Consider the following 15,588-nt stretch of genomic DNA (forward strand, 5'->3'; position numbering starts at 1 on the left):
TAGGGTTAGTTCTCTCCTTCCACCTTTACATGAATTCTAGGGATTAAACTAAAAGAGTGTGGTGAAGGTGACTGTGCAGTAGTGTAGTTGTGACAGAGCAGCTTAGGGCAGATGTATCTGTGCTGGCAGTTTCATGGTAGCAGGAGAGCCCCTATTCAAGATGGCAGGAGCGTGGGGCAGCTTGCTCACATCTCTGGATCTGCAAGCAGAGAGCTTGGCCTGGAAATGGAACCAGGCTACAACCTTAGAGGCCCTCCTCCCTGCACCCAAATCCCTCCAGCCAGACGCATCCAAATCCCTCCAGCCAGACTCCGCTTTCCAAAGGTTCTACAATGTCTCAAAACAGTGTCACCACCTGGGGACAAAGTGTTCAAAATCACGAGCTTATGGAGACATTGAAATCCAACCACAGCAGTACTTTTTTTTTTTTTTTTTTTGGTTCTTGCTGTTGTTTTAATTTGTTCATCTGACTCATCTTTTTTTTATATATATTTTTTTTATTACGTATTTTCACAGCAGTACTATTGAGAGGGATCACATTTATCTTTGTATGTGTGTGGCATGTGCACATGTATGCATACTTGTTTCTCTGTGTATGTGGTATGTGCATATTTATAGACTTTCTGTCTGTGTAGGCATATATATGGTGTATGTGTGTATGTAGTGTGTATGTATGCATGCTTGTTTGTGTGTTTGTGGACTCCTGTTTATGTGAGTGCACGTCTTTGTAAGTATGTATGGAGACCCTACGATTTCACTGGGAATTATCCTGGATTACTCTCTCCCTTATTAGTCAAGGCAGGGCCTTTTATCTGAACCCAGAGCTTGCCAGCCTAGCTAGTCTAGCTAGCCAGCTTGCTCAAGGGATCCCCTCTCTGCCTGAGCTGGAGTTAAAGGCAGTCCTCTGACATTTATGAGGGTGCTGGGGATCTCAATGCAGCCACCTCCTTAGTCCCCTCCGAGATTATAATTCTAAAGAGTGAAGTAGGCATTATGTTTTTCTCAATAATCAAAAAGTAGTTAAGAATTAAAGACGCTTGCTGTTTGTCTAGAACTTTACTTTAAAAGCTGCTTTCTTCTGTTAATCTTGTGCATTTCTGCAAAAGTCCTGTGAATTACATTGTCTTAAGAGCTGAGGCCTGCCAGGAGATAAAGTGACTTGAGGTTTCAGAGCAAGCAGCAAACCTAGAAGCCTCACTCAGCTCTCACATGTGGTAGCAGAGTCCTGTCACATTTTGTGTGCATATAGGGGACGCATTCACACACATAGCTATTCTTAGTATGGTGTGGTTAGGATTTCATTCACCACAGTCTCTTGATTACAAGTGGCAGCCATGTGAACGTGTATCCTGGAAGAGAGACTGATGGCACTTGGCCTTGAAGTCAGAGTGTTTGTTGGTCCAGCTTAAGGATGAGGAGTTTGTAGCCTTTATGGGCTAGCAGATGGCGTGTGCCACTCAGATACTGAAGAGACGCAGAGTGTCTGGCTCAAGTCTCTTTTATGTAAGATATTAATGGGAACTGAGTTTTAAAACAGTTGTTAAATAATAATACTGCTTCCACTTTTTGAATATTGGCATACAAATCGGAATTTAAAATGTCACTGTTAATGTTAGGATTTCATAGAGGTTTAAAAAAGGAAAATCACTATATTCTCATTACCCTAGTATAAAAGGTACTCACTTTTCTGTGTGTTGTCACTACACATAGACACATGTGTATGCATTTGCATTGTTACAAAGTAGTACAGTTTTCTGTTTTCATAAACTATTTCTCCATATTGCCACCAATCAGACTTACCATAGAATGGGTTGCTTATCTGTGAAGCTCATAGCCTGTTTGTTGAAGCATACTCTGCCCAGAAGACAGAAGATTCTCAATGCCACAGAGTACAAGTGTGATACGGAACTGTTTTCTGAGATAGTCTTACTGTGTAACCCCAGCTGCCCTTGAGTTTGGGGTCCTTCTAAATGTTGGGTGATAGACATGTACCACCATGACCCTATTCCTTCCTTTTTCAGCTTTATATATTAACTTACCAAGTACTTACTGAATCTTTTTAAGTTCTATACAGTTGCCAAGAACAAAATAGACACTGTTCTCAGCCTCAGAGGTCTGTAATCAGTGAGGAAATGTGTGAGTGAAGTGAGCCGCTGAGCTGTGGTGTCCTGAGCGAGGAAGGTTATTGAAGGGAAAGACAAGGACCAGAGGAATCCTAGGCTCCCATTGAGCCTTTCCCTTCATTATGAGGTCTCAGCTCTTTCTTCCTCCTGACACTCTCCCGAGAATAAATCTATGTTTGCTGTGCTATAGTTATGGCTCTGCCTGTCCCTCAAGAGTTGTGTTTTGAGAGCTTGATACTTACTCTGTGTGGCAGTGATGACCTGGGGCCTGAGCGTTCGTAAGTTGTGGAGTACCCACCTGGGAAGGGAATATGATAGCTCTGTGAGACCTGAGTTAGTTCTTTAGAGAGCACACTGTGCCAAGGCAAGCCTAAGGCCGCGCTGCTCTGGGCTTCCCGACTGTGATGTGTGATGGCTCCGTCTCGTACAGCAGTGGCATGCCCTTTTCACCCCAGAACTGTAGAGGAATAAAGTTATTCAAAAGTTATTCAACTATTCCATTATAGTAATCAAAAAACAGGGTGATAGTATTTTATTGAACTATATTCAAGTGTCAAATCTATGTCCAGTTAATATCTTAACCCTTGACATAGTTCTTTGAAAACTAAAAAGTTCTCGTTCAGTCCAGTATTTCCCAGTGCATGTCTTGAGGATTTAATTCCATGAAAAGTAGAACTGAGCCATGTACATTAGAGATTCATGTACCACCACTGCATCTTAAAATCCCAAAATGGTCTGAGAAATTCACTGTAAGAAATCCAATTTAGGGATGGGCTTGGTGGCACAGGCCTGTGTGATTCTAGTATCAAGGAGGCTAGGGTGTGAGAATCTCGAGTTGGAGGCTATTCTGGGCTGCGTAACATCTACCATGTACCTAGGCTCTGTGTCACAACAAGCAGAAAGAACCTAATTAAACTTGACGTATCCTAAATATATCGAGTAGAAATAAAAATAGCCTTTACCTCTTTGCAGTGCCCAAGGTCTCGTACATGTGCTGGATAAACACTGCACTTCGAGCTACAGAATCACCCTTTACAGAAAAGATTCTGAGCTTGGAATGTAGCTCAGCGGCAGAGAGTATAGCTAGTGTGTGCCGGTCTGCAGTTTAATCCACTGTGTGTGTGTGTGTGTGTGTGTGTATGTACACGTATGCCCATGCCCTTGTGTGGTGGTCAGGGGCAACTCTTTGTGAGGTCTGTTGATTGAACTCTGATCCCCAGGCTTGGTGGCCAGTACTTTGGGCCACGTAAGCCTTCAAGAGAAGTTAGCAGCCTGTGGGGCTACTGTCGGCTTCTGAGGGATGCCATGCAGTTACTGCAGCTGCTCCTCCCTGCTGTGGTGTCCCGCCTCCTAGAGCTTTCACAAGTTAGGGTGACTCTTTTTTTTTTTTTCCTTCGAGACAGAGTTTCTCTGTGTAGCCCTGGCTGTCCTGGAACTCACCCTGTAGACCAGGCTGGCCTCGAACTTAGAAATCCACCTGCCTCTGCCTCCCGAGTGCTGGGATTAAAGGTGTGCGCCACCACTGCCCAGCCTGGGGTGACTCTTAAGCCTCTGAATAGTTGCAGTGATGCACTAGCCTGGTCTCATGGTGGAGTGGTTAGAGTGCTAGTGTGTGCCGGTTAGAGTGCTTGGTCTGTTAGACTCTCCCTTCTGCTGCCCAGCTGTACTGACAGCGAGTGGGTCTGTCCTCTCTCTCAGCGCTTGTCTGCAGCTTGCTGTGGATCTGCAGGGCGGTACTGCGCTCGCACTTTGAAAGCATCCGAACTCTTTTCACTTTGCTTTCCCACTTTCCAAGAGTGAGACTGGGCTTGTGCTTTTCTGACTGCTAACTGCATACAGAGAAGTTTGGGAAGCTTTGTCTTAGTAGTTTAATGTTGATTTAAATAACAGTGATACTTCTCTTCATGAAGCAAATCATAATTCTTACATAATTTTTCTTGTATTTTTAAGGTTAAACTTTCCAGTTTGAATTTAGACAATCATGCAAAGAAAAAACTCATTAAACTTGTAGGAGAGCGGTACTGCAAGGCCACTGATGTGCTCACTATCACCACAGACAGGTGGGTGCAGCCTGCGGGCTGCTCGTCGTCATTCTGTGTGTGCCTGCATGGATGTGCTTCTGCGTGTGTGTGTGTGTGTGTGTGTGTGTGTGTGTGCGCGGGCGCACGCTTCTGTGCTTTTGTTTGTGTGTGTATGTGTACGTATGTGTCTGTGTGCATGCCTCTGTGTGAGCTTCTGTGCTTTTGTGTGTGTGTGTGTATCTGACAATGTTGCTTTTTCTATACACAATAGTACCTGTCATTTATCTAGTTATGTGGCTTATGCTAGGAACTACTTAAAGGACTTTTTAATAAGCCACATGATGCTCTTATTTTATATTTAAAGAGATTTGTTACTTTTTTCTGTTTTATTTTATTACCCAAAAAGTATCACATGCCATTCTCATATGAAGTTTTACTTAATATCGGGATGTTACTTTGATTTGAAAATAGCCACCGTGGACGTACAGTGTAGCTCACTTTTGGAAGAATCAATATCTGCTTTTTAGAAAAAAATATTTATTTCTTTTTTGTGTATATGAATATTTTGCCTGCATGTATGTGTGTAGCATGTGCATACAGTGTCTGGGGGGTCAGAAGAGGGCATCAGATCCCCTGGAGCTAACATTACAGATGGCTGTGAACCATCTGGGTGCTGGGACCTGAACCCAGATCCTCTGCATGGCCACCAGCTCTGACCTGCTGAGCCTCCCTCCAGCCTCATTTGCCCTACTTTTTAAAGGGACTCATTATCAAGTTTGTGCCATTCACTTGACTCTTAAGCACTAAGATGGTAAAGAAAAGTTTGGACATCGTCATGTTTAAAGTAGCTTAAAGGGTAGTATACAAATAAACTCATTAATGATTAGAGCAAAGATAGAAATAATAGCAGTATTTAATATCTTGAATATTCCCACTTTCTATCTCTCTGCCCCTCCCCCCTTCCTTTCTCATCAAGACAGGGTCATATTATGTTGTCCTGCCTAGCCTGGAACTCACTATGTAGACTAGGATGGCCTCAAGCTCAGAGAGATCAAGCTTCCTGTGCCTCCTAGGTGTACCACCAAGCCCAGACTATCCTGTGTAGCACAGAACAGAGAATGCTGCAGTGACCTTTAGAATGTCTTGTGAATTATCTGTATGCTGAGACGTTGCCTTCTCCTCTTCTCCTTATAGATGCCCTTTGAAGCGGCAGAACTATGACTATGCAATGTATCTTCTCACAGTCCTGTACCACGAATCTTGGGTAAGTATGTATGTGGTGTGTGGCCAGGATGTGTGTGATATACTGGAAGTGTGTATGAAATGTGTGAAGGCAGTGAGGTAGTTCATTTGTCCTATCTCAGGACAGTAGGACAGTGTCCCGAGTGCTGGCATTAGAGGCCTGTGCACCGTGCCCCACTCTTAGGTACAGCAGTGGAAGCAATGGTGAGAAGCCATCCTGATGCTCACAGGACAAGTGCTTCCGAATGGAGTCATGCCGAGGAGGCTGGCTCCTCAGTGGGCGTGGTTCTGTGAGGCCCAGGGAAGAAGCATCTCCCAGTGTATTGCAGCAGCCCCAGGGCCTGATGGGTAAACACATGCACCTGTGTATTGAGGCAGCCCCAGGGCCTGATGGGGAAACACATGCAGCTGTTTCCAGACTGGCATTTTCACTGTTACTAACAGTGATCAGGTTTAATAAGTGGCTGGCAGGTGAAAGGAAAATAAAGTTCTATTTCAAGATTAGTAAATGGCAAAGCACTGTGTCCACTCGTTTTCTTTTCAAGATCCTCACTGCCATGAATCCTCCGTGTTTGTTTGTATCCTGGTTTGTTTGGATTAATTGGCAGCAATTAATCTCTTTCCTGTCAATTGATTGAGAACTGTCGTTGGCTGTGAACCAAGAACATGCTTGAGCATAACTACTGTCAAAAGAGTTAATAACAAGGAGTAAAATCCAGCCAGTTCAGAGTCTTTTATGTGCTAGCTGCCTGGAAAGTGAATACCCCCAAAGGAAGAGACAAGCACAAATACACCGAGTGAGAGTTTGCTCACCAGAGCCTTTCTGTGGTTCTGTGACATAACAAGCCAGTATTCTGGATTCATGAAAAAGTCTTCCATCTTTCATACTAATTACCTTGATACCAAAGTAGCCTCGTGTAACTGTCTTAAACAGCTGTAATTAAGGAATTCCCACATTAAAGCCCCACCCGTGAGGACGCTGTGAGATGAGAGGAGCCGTGGAGCTCTGCAGGAACATGAGCTTTGCTACGACAGCGCTGGGCTTTATTGAATTGAGTTCTTTTTTTCCTTCACCAGCTTGGAGTTTAAACTTGAAACTGGTGTTGCCACCTGGTGTTTGACCAGCGTTTAGAGCCCTGCCCCATCTACTGCTTTGTTCTCAGCAGCCTGGTCTCTGAACACTTAGTGCTCACACGTGAACGTCCCTTGGCTTTTAGCATTTCTACGGAGTTTGCTTCTGGAAAAGTGCTCACCTAGGCCTTCATGTAAGGGTGTTTTTGTGTAGTAGTCAAAGCAAGTAACTGCAGCCATGTCAGTCATTCCACAAAGCACGGCTGGAAGGGAGGCCAGTGCTTCCAAGAACATTCTTTGAGTGCTGACAGTAATAAGAGACAAATATGTGCTAGCGTCTTCAGACATGCTAAACTCTGGGCTAGTGTTTCAGCCTGTGCTATGAATCAGCCTTCAGCCTGTGCAGCCATGCTGGCCTGGTGTTTTAGTTTGGGTTTTACTGCTGTGAACAGAAACCATGACCAAGGCAGCTCTTACAAGGATGACATTAAATTGGAGTTGGCTTACAGGTTCAGAGATTCAGTCCATCATCATCAAGGTGGGAGCAGGGCAGCGTCCAGCCATACATGGGGCTGGAGGAGCTGAGAGTTCCACCTCTTGTTCTGAAGGCAGCTAGCAGAAAACTAACTTCTAGGCAGCTAGGATGAGAATCGTAAAGCCCACACCTACTCCATCAAGGCTGCCCCTCCTAATAGTGCCACTCCCTGAGCCAAGGATATACAAACCACCACACCTGGGCTCTGTGACTTTCTGCATGGGTCATTGTTTTAAGCTTCAAAAGCCATATGTGCAGACATTAGGCTTTCTAAGAATTTGGGTGGAACAGAGAGATTTTTTTTTTTTTTTGGTAATTTCTACCAAATAACGGGCTTTCAGTAATTATCCATTACTTTTGTTAAAAATACTACAGTGAGATTTTTTTTTCTTAGAATTTCAAGTACTTTTATGGCAAATTCCTGTGTACAGCCTACACATTTAACTTGACAGAGGCTAAAATAAAACACTTGAGACTGAATCCATTCTCTTCTGCCTAAATCTAGTGCCTCACCAGATCTTCCCTGCTTTGATTAAATCATTGAGCTGTTTCCCTCTTATTTCTGCTGTTCCGCCCCTGTAGATCTTCTTTCATCCTTCCCCTGAAACTCGGTGCTCCCCCCTCTCATCCCCCCCTCCCCCCGTTGGTCTCATCATTGGGTTTCCCAAGTCTGGCTCTGTGGTGTAGCCTTTATGGCAGTGCCCCCGTTAGCCAGTGTGTGAAGCCACTGCACTCCCCATGCATCATGGCTTTGCACATGTCCTTCCCTGCTGGCCAGCCTTCCAGGTGTGTGTGAGTGGCATCACTCCTGAATGCTTCCTGCCATCCTCCTTCCTTCCTTAGGTAACATTGCTACATTCATGATAAGTGCCTGTGCACACACCTGCCTCACTGTGTGCAAGGACAAGACAGTACCGCACTCCTCTCTGTTACCCCAACATCTGTACAGTATCTGGCACATAACACTCAGTGAATTGCTTTTAAAACTGGTCCAAATTGAGTTGAACTCTTGGACATAGGCAGTTAAAATTTAGTCTTGGCAGTTGAAATAATTGGCAGGATTTTTTGTTGTTATTGTTACTTTATTAAGACTTTTTTCAAATAAACTGTTTTATATCTATATGAATTGCATGTTTGTTTTGTTGTATTTGGGAGAAGAGACACACATATATTGAGTGCCCTGTGGAAATCAAAGGACATCTGTGGGAGTCAGGTTTTTCCTTCTAAATGGGTCCCTGGGATCAAACTTGGATCATCGGGCTTGGCTTGGGAGCAAGAGCCTTCTCCTGAGCCAACCTGCCAGCCTGGGCTTTTTTGTTTTTTGGGTTTTTTTAATGATTAAACTGTTTCCCCTCATGTAGGACAACGGTGTCCTTGTAATCATAAATAGTGGAATATTACTGTGATTCATGCCCTAGTCACAGAGAGTTGTAAATACGGAGAGTGGTAGGAGGTGACAGATCTGTGTTTAGGGCACAGTTCCTGCATCAGTTCCTGCAGTGTGCTAACCCTCACATTAACCAGCTCCATGTTCTCGGATTAAATCTGTGCTTCCGAAGGAGAAGGATACGAGGTTATCCTTTTGCTCTGTGATTCTTCTTACCAGGTCTCTGTGTTCCTTAGAACATGTTGTTCCACCACCAAGGCCCATTGCGGTTTGGGGCAAATTGTTTAATTGCTCTGGGCTTGTGTTTCCTGGTCTGTAAAACAGATAATAGCTGTAACTCACAGGGCTGTGTGAGAGAGGTCAGTGAGTTAATAGTATCGGAACTTAAAATAGTGCCTGGTGTGGAGAGTCCTCTCTCGTTGCCCTTTGGCTGTGTCCGTGCTGGGCCGCCCTCCCTGGCCCTGCTCTCTCTCCCTTGACTGCCAAGCTCTGCTCATTGGGACCTTTATGAGTCCATCCTCCACTGGGATCCTGATCTTCTGCGCTGGTGCCAGCTCAGCATCAGGCCTCCTGTTGGGCTGAGGCTCCAGGAGGGCACGGTGCCTGGCACAGCAGCTGGGTCATAAAATGTATTAAATGAATAAGTGGATGGTGGAGCCAACTGGGAAGGAGAACAGGATCACGTGGAATGGAAAGCTGATACTTCTGATGTTGTGGCCAGGCAGGAAGAAGGAGGTGTGTGTATGTCTCTGTGTGTGTGTGTGTGTATGTATGTATGTATGTATGTATGTATGTATGTATGGGTCAGTACATGTGTGTGTGTGTGTGTACATGAGTGCAGGTGCCCATAGAGAATTGGATCCCCTGGGGTGATTTTGATCTGGATGAACTTGAGTTCTCTGAAGCAGCAGCTCTCTTAACCCTGAGCCATCTCTCCAGTGTTGGTGGAATTACAGCTGATTCTCTTCCTTTCTTTCTAGTAACTCTCTTTTCTGTGAGAATGTGTATGAATTATAAGCTGCTGGAGCTGTGTGAGAGGTCACCTCTGGATTACTATCCTTTGATGCTCATGTGCACCTGTGTGCACACACAGGCACGTACACCCATGAATACACAGAGGCCAGAGGACATTGTCTGGTGTTCATTACTCTCTTTTGCTTCCTTGAAACATGGTTTTTGACTGAACAGGAAGCTTGCTGTTTGGACAGGCTGACTGGCTGAGGTGAGCTCTTGGATCCACCGCTGTCCCTCAACACTGGGGCTAAGGCTTAAGTAGCTATGTCTGGTTTTTACATGTGCTGGAAATTTGAACACACGTTCTCATGCTTGCAAATATTCTTAGCTACTGGCCACCTCCCCAGCCCCTTGCCTTTTATTACTAATCGCCTAATTTTTCTCCTCCAATTTTTTATTAGGTATTTACTTCATTTACATTTCAAATGCTATCCCAAAAGTCCCCCATACACCCCCCCCCCGCTCCCCTACCCACCCACTCCCACTTCTTGGCCCTGTCGTTCCCCTGTACTGAGGCATATAAAGTTTGCAAGACCAATGGGCCTCTCTTCCCAATGATGGCCAACTAGGCCATCTTCTGCTAAAAATGCAGCTAGAGACACGAGCTCTGGGGGTACTGGTTAGTTCATATTGTTGTTCTACCTATAGGGTTGCAGACCCCTTCAGCTCCTTGGGTACTTTCTCTAGCTCCTCCATTGGGGNCCCTGTGTTCCATCCAATAGCTGACTGTGAGCATCCACTTCTGTGTTTGCCAGGCACTGGCTTAGCCTCACAAGAGACAGCTATATCAGGGTCCCTTCAGCAAAATCTTGCTGGTGTATGCAATAGTGTCTGTGTTTGGTGGCTGCTAATTGCCTATTTTTAAAGACCATCTGTGGAACAGTGAACATTTTCTAAAAGACATTAAAGTTAAACAAAAATGTTTAAAAGTCATAATTTTATAACATAATTAAGTTATATAAATAAGAAAATCTCACTTCAACATTGTTCTTTTGGAAAGGTGTATGAAGGATGGAGGGGGCTCGTGCATGTATCTGCTTCCAGCTTGCAGTAGGTGGGTTGTTGCCTGGGGTTTGTCCTTTTCCTCTTTTCCCTCCTCTTGCCTGTTCTTCAAGATGTTGAAAGTCACCTCGAGGTCCATGGTGGCCCCAAGCAAGCAAGACAGAGATGAGGATGCCAGGGGCACTGGGTAGGTAGGAACAGAGCCTGCAGTTGTGCTGTTCCAGCCTTTGGCTGCTGCTCTGGAGGCAGCCGTGCTCTTTGTCTTTCTGGACTGACTTCTTGTTTAGCTCACAGGGTGAGAGCATGGCCCTGAGTGTTGCACAATTGCAGGACTAGCCACCTGTTCAGTGACAGGAGAGAGAGGATACTAAAATTGTAAAGTCTCGGCTTAGCTTACATTCAGCTCCAGCACCCGAGTGCTGCTTCTGCATGGTGTCTTCCTGCCCCCAGGCCGCAGACAGACAGACATGTCCCCAGCTGTGAACCAGAACCTGCACACAACACGTCTTCTGATGGTGGACTGAGTGAAAAAATGACCTAGGTCAGGCCTTTGTGAACTTAGATGTGACCAAAGTAATAATGGCATTGACCTTATAACTTTAAAAATAGCCCTTGTTTTGTTTAGGAAAAGGTCTGAGCTACTGCCAATTATATGACACAACATCTACGGTTTCCTTTAGAATGAATATGAATTGAATGGCCCAGCTGAGTTTGTAACCCAGCACTTAGGCGACTGAGGCAGGTGGATTGCCATGAGTTTAAGGCCATCCTGTGCTTGTCCTATAGTTATTAACTACATTGTCCTTCTATTTGCCTCTTTGTTTATTGCATGCCAAATATTGTCTTTTCTTTCATGTTTAAAAAAGATTTATTCTTTGTGGATGTCTGCGTCTAGGTATGTGCACATGGTACACATAAGTGGTGTCGTGTTCTCTGGAGCTCCATTCCAGGCACCATGAGCTCCTTGGTGTGGGTGCTGAGAACCAATCTCAGGTCGTCCAGAAGAGCTATATCTGCTCTTAACCACTGAGCCATCTTTCCACCCTCATCCTTTTGAGACAAGGACTGTCTGTGAGCCCAGGCCTGCCTGGGTGTTGGCCGTCCACTCACAATCTATAGATTTTGGAGTCGATTGCAGGCTTGTACTGCACAACTGCTACACCTCTCAAGTTGGGTTTCCCATAAGCCCATGGCAGCTCCAGTTGATGGTGTCTGTCAGAAGGGATTTTCTTTCTCCCCTGATTGGCAGCATCCTGGGCTTGTCCTATTGATGGAGTTGGTCTGCGCTGGGCTGCAGTCTTCATGATTTAGTTTACCTCTGTTTGTCTCTTTTCCTCATCCCAGCATTTCAGGTTTGGGTGACTTGCCAAGGACCAGCCTCGGCTTGGAGAGGAGAGGTGTGTGGGAGTAGCAAAAACAAACAACTTAAAGTTAAATTGTGGGCCTAAGCTGGTAGCCTAGGTCCTGCTCTAGACGCTTTCCAGAGTCCTTTCATCCTGTTCTGCTTTTTCTGGAGATCTCCAGACAGCTCTCGCCCTCTCTAGAGACAGTTCTCCATGCAGTTCTTTATTGCTATTCTAAAAAATTCTCTGGATAGTCTGGATAGCTCATCTCTTGCTAATCATAAGCCCAGTCTTTTATATACCAATCCAGTCATTTACTCCAGGTTCCCTTTTGATTATCCTATGAGGCAAGCACATTTTTTTTAAACATTGCAAAAGAATTCAGAGATCTGCCTGCTTCTGTTAAACACAGATGACAAGCTAGATGGGTGGCACCCCACCCTGAAATTACCATTTCTACCATACTTGGGCCTAAACATGCTCTGTTGCAAGTTGACCCTGAACTCAGGAATCTCTGCATTTGTCTCTGCCTGTCTTTGTATTTTCTGACAGGCTGGCTTATGGTGCAGCTGCCACTGTTCCTTTAGATCTAAGAAGCTCCTTATATAATTCATATTGTATCCTTATATTTTTGCATAGTTGAGAAATTATATATTTTTGAACCTAGGTTTTTAGAGTTCCTTTCTACAGCATTAAAGGCTGCCCTGAAGGTCTCAGTGTTTACCATTTTTACTGAGACATTAGCCACACCTTTGCTCCCCAGACTCATGCTGTCTCTGATTATCATGGAGTCATTAATGTTACCAAGGGAGACATTCCTCAAAGAAGGTACATAAAAGTATGTACGCTTTTATACAAACAAAGCTTACCCCACAGCAGCCATTGACATTCATGAAGGTCTATGCCCCATTGACCCTGTCCCAGGGTGGGAGCCATGTCATTCCATTCCCACAAAGACAATGCAGAACTCAGCAACTTCCCATTTTGGAAAGGTTGACTGCTTGCTTCTTCAGAAATAAGAGGTTTAGTTGGTAATGTGGAGCACCTTACAGATTCATGATCCAAGCAAACCTGGAGAGGGTGCTTTCACCTACTCAGTTCTATGAGATTATAGGAAATTTCACTATGCTTGTTAGAAGCCTGGTCCCTTTAGTAGCCCAGAACTAAAGACAGCTCACTATGTAGCTTTCCAAATTCTGGTCTGACTTGCAAGCCCTGTCTCATAGCTCAGTGTCAGGGTCCCTTGAATAAAGCAGGTTCCACTCTTGTACAGAATCAAAAGATGGTCTAAGGAAGATGGTGGTGAGCAGTTTTTAGAAGGACCTCTTCCATTTTCTCGCAGCCAGGGGTTCACATTCATGTCCTCATGGAATCTGTAACCTGCGTCTTACCTACTGGGGTGGGGCTGTGCGTACCTTCTATTGCACTTACTGTGACACTGCTACATCTTGTTTTAGCAGTTGTAGCTAGGTGGAACAGCACAGTCTTATATCCCAGCATTTGGGCACCTGAGACAGGTTTGCAAGTTCAAGGCCGGAGAGAAAGAATAAGGAAGGAACAGACAGTGAGATTTGCTTCTATTTAAAAAAGGCAGGGAGAGGGGCTGGCGAGATGGCTCAGTGGTTAAGAGCACCGACTGCTCTTCCGAAGGTCCCGAGTTCAAATCCCAGCAACCATATGGTGGCTCACAACCATCCGTAACGAAATCTGGAGTATCTGAGGACAGCTACAGTGTACTTACATATAATAAATAAATAAATCTTTAAAAAAAAAAAGGCAGGGAGGAGCTCTTATAAGCTTTGTATTTGTGCTTCTTAAATAAAGAATGTTCTAAAGTGATGTACTTCATAAAAAATAGCACTGCCTTTGTATCCTCTTGTATCCCGAGTCTGGAGGGAGGCGCTTCTGTTTTTAGACAAGGCCGTCTCTCTGTGTAGCCTTGTCTGGCCTGTGTCACCTGCTGAGTGTGGGGATTAAAGCTGTGGACAACCACACCTGTGCTGCGGTAGCTTCTTGGTGCCGTTTATAAGCAGCGTTTCCAGTTGGGTTGGTGTGCACTGCAGTGTACAACAGAACACCAGCACTAGTTAAAAACTCATTTCTGTTATAAGAACAGAACGTAAGGATAACGAGAAAACAGTCAGGACAGACGGCAGCTGCGTGTGTGTCCAGACACACCAGCCCATTCATGACTTCCAGTAGCAACAACTGCGTGTGCACCCAGGTCCTGTGTGCATTCAGATGTGCCCCCACCTCCTGGTTTACGTTTCATGGCACGTTACCTTCCCAGTCATTCCATAAGCATGTTAGATAATACTTTCATTGATTCATTATTTTTAACATTAAAACTGAGATAACAATGAGTGGCATCAAACACCTGTAATCTTAACCCCTGGGAGGTAGAAACAGGATGGTCAGAAGTTCATGGCCATCTGCAGCTATCTATGTAGAGAGTTGGAGGCCAGATGGCAGCATAGTACCTTGTCTAGTGTTAGGATGTCATTGTGTTACAGTTCGGGTCCTGCAGGCCTGTCCCCTCCATCTGTGCTCCAGCACAAGAGCAGGGCAAATGCTTACTTGAGGAGCACCTCTGGTAGCTTACAGAATAGCTACCTGCAAGAGAATTTTCTGTCTGTTGAGTAAAGTTTGTGAGGCAGAACAACCCTTGGGTGCCATGCAGGCTTTAAGTGTATAATGTAGATGGGGACCTTGAACATATTGTAACCTTTTCTTCCCCAAAATCAACAAGCAAAGGAACTTTGTCTTTGATAACATTTCCCAGAGTTCTGAACTTTTCTTTCTCTTTCAGAAAACTGAAGACTGGGAAAACAGTAAGACCGAGGAAGACATGGACGAGTATGTGTGGGCAAAGAGCTCCTCGGAGAACAGTGTCCTTCAGACCCTGCTGCAGATGAGAGCTGCGGAGAGCAGTGTGGCGCCGAGCAGAGAAGAGCTGCTGGGGACTAAAGAGGTCGAGGATTATCAGAAGTGTATTGTTCGTCTCAAGAACGAGGGGGAGAACGAGGCAAGCCTCGCTCAGTACAAGGAGTCTGTGAAGAGACTGTTAAATTTGGCATGAAGTCCAAACTAGAAGGCAGCTGTGTCAATTTTATGTTGTATTTAGTCACTGATTTGATATAAATGGGAGAATCCTTAAGAATGTTGTCTTACGTCAGGTACCATTGCGGCTTTCAGACTCCTGTGCCCTGTGGTGGTGGTGGTGGGGGGGGGGGGGGGGGGGGGGGGAGTGAGGGTGGCTGGGGCTTGTGGTTTCTCTGGTCCTGCCATGTTTTGACTCTATTTCTACACATCATCTTAAACCTCCCCCAACTACAGAGCATAATTGTTTCATTAGCTGCCTTGTCTCCACTGTCAGGTTTAGTGATTGCTTGTGATCAATAACTTTGGTTTCTAAGGATACCTAGCCCAGCGCCTGACCAAGCCCTCCGTGCCCCTCAGTGGCCAGCCTCAAGGAGGCTGCACTCTTTTGTGGACAGCAGCCAGGCTAGCTCTTTTACCCCATTTACCCCAGCGTCTGTCACACTTTCATTGGTGCTCTGTCTCACAAACTTCACTTAGCAGCAGACAGAAAACTCTTCAGGTCCCTTTACAGCTGGCCTTTGCAGGTGGCTTAGTTTCAACAGCACAGCGCAGTATTAACAACTTGATTTCTGTAGTGAGAGCAGAGAGCACAGACAACAGAACAGTCCTGGAGGATGTAAAGCTGTCATAGCAAAAGCTGCATCCAGATGTGTGCTGGCCACTTCCTGATTTAGGCCTGTGTAAGTGGGGAATTGGAGGTTCCCTGTGGAAACAAGGTGATTGGCTGTGTGACCCACCCATAGCTGCC

At 45.2% G+C, this 15,588-nt stretch overlaps 1 protein-coding gene across 2 annotated transcripts in view; it reads left to right on the forward strand.

Annotated features, from left to right (window-relative positions):
- The window catches only part of Mrps35 (mitochondrial ribosomal protein S35), a 28,876-nt gene extending 13,978 nt beyond the window's left edge, over positions 1–14,898 (forward strand). For both annotated transcript variants that reach the window (XM_021165166.2, XM_021165167.2), the window contains exons 6-8: positions 4,074–4,183; positions 5,339–5,408; positions 14,548–14,898. In XM_021165166.2, coding sequence (XP_021020825.1) covers positions 4,074–4,183; positions 5,339–5,408; positions 14,548–14,817 — 450 coding nt within the window. In that variant the 3' untranslated portion in view covers positions 14,818–14,898. The remainder of the gene's footprint in view (positions 1–4,073; positions 4,184–5,338; positions 5,409–14,547) is intronic.
- The last annotated feature ends 690 nt before the right edge of the window (positions 14,899–15,588 follow it).

This window comes from Mus caroli, chromosome 6 (assembly GCF_900094665.2).
Source record: "Mus caroli chromosome 6, CAROLI_EIJ_v1.1, whole genome shotgun sequence".
Lineage (NCBI taxonomy): Eukaryota > Metazoa > Chordata > Mammalia > Rodentia > Muridae > Mus > Mus caroli.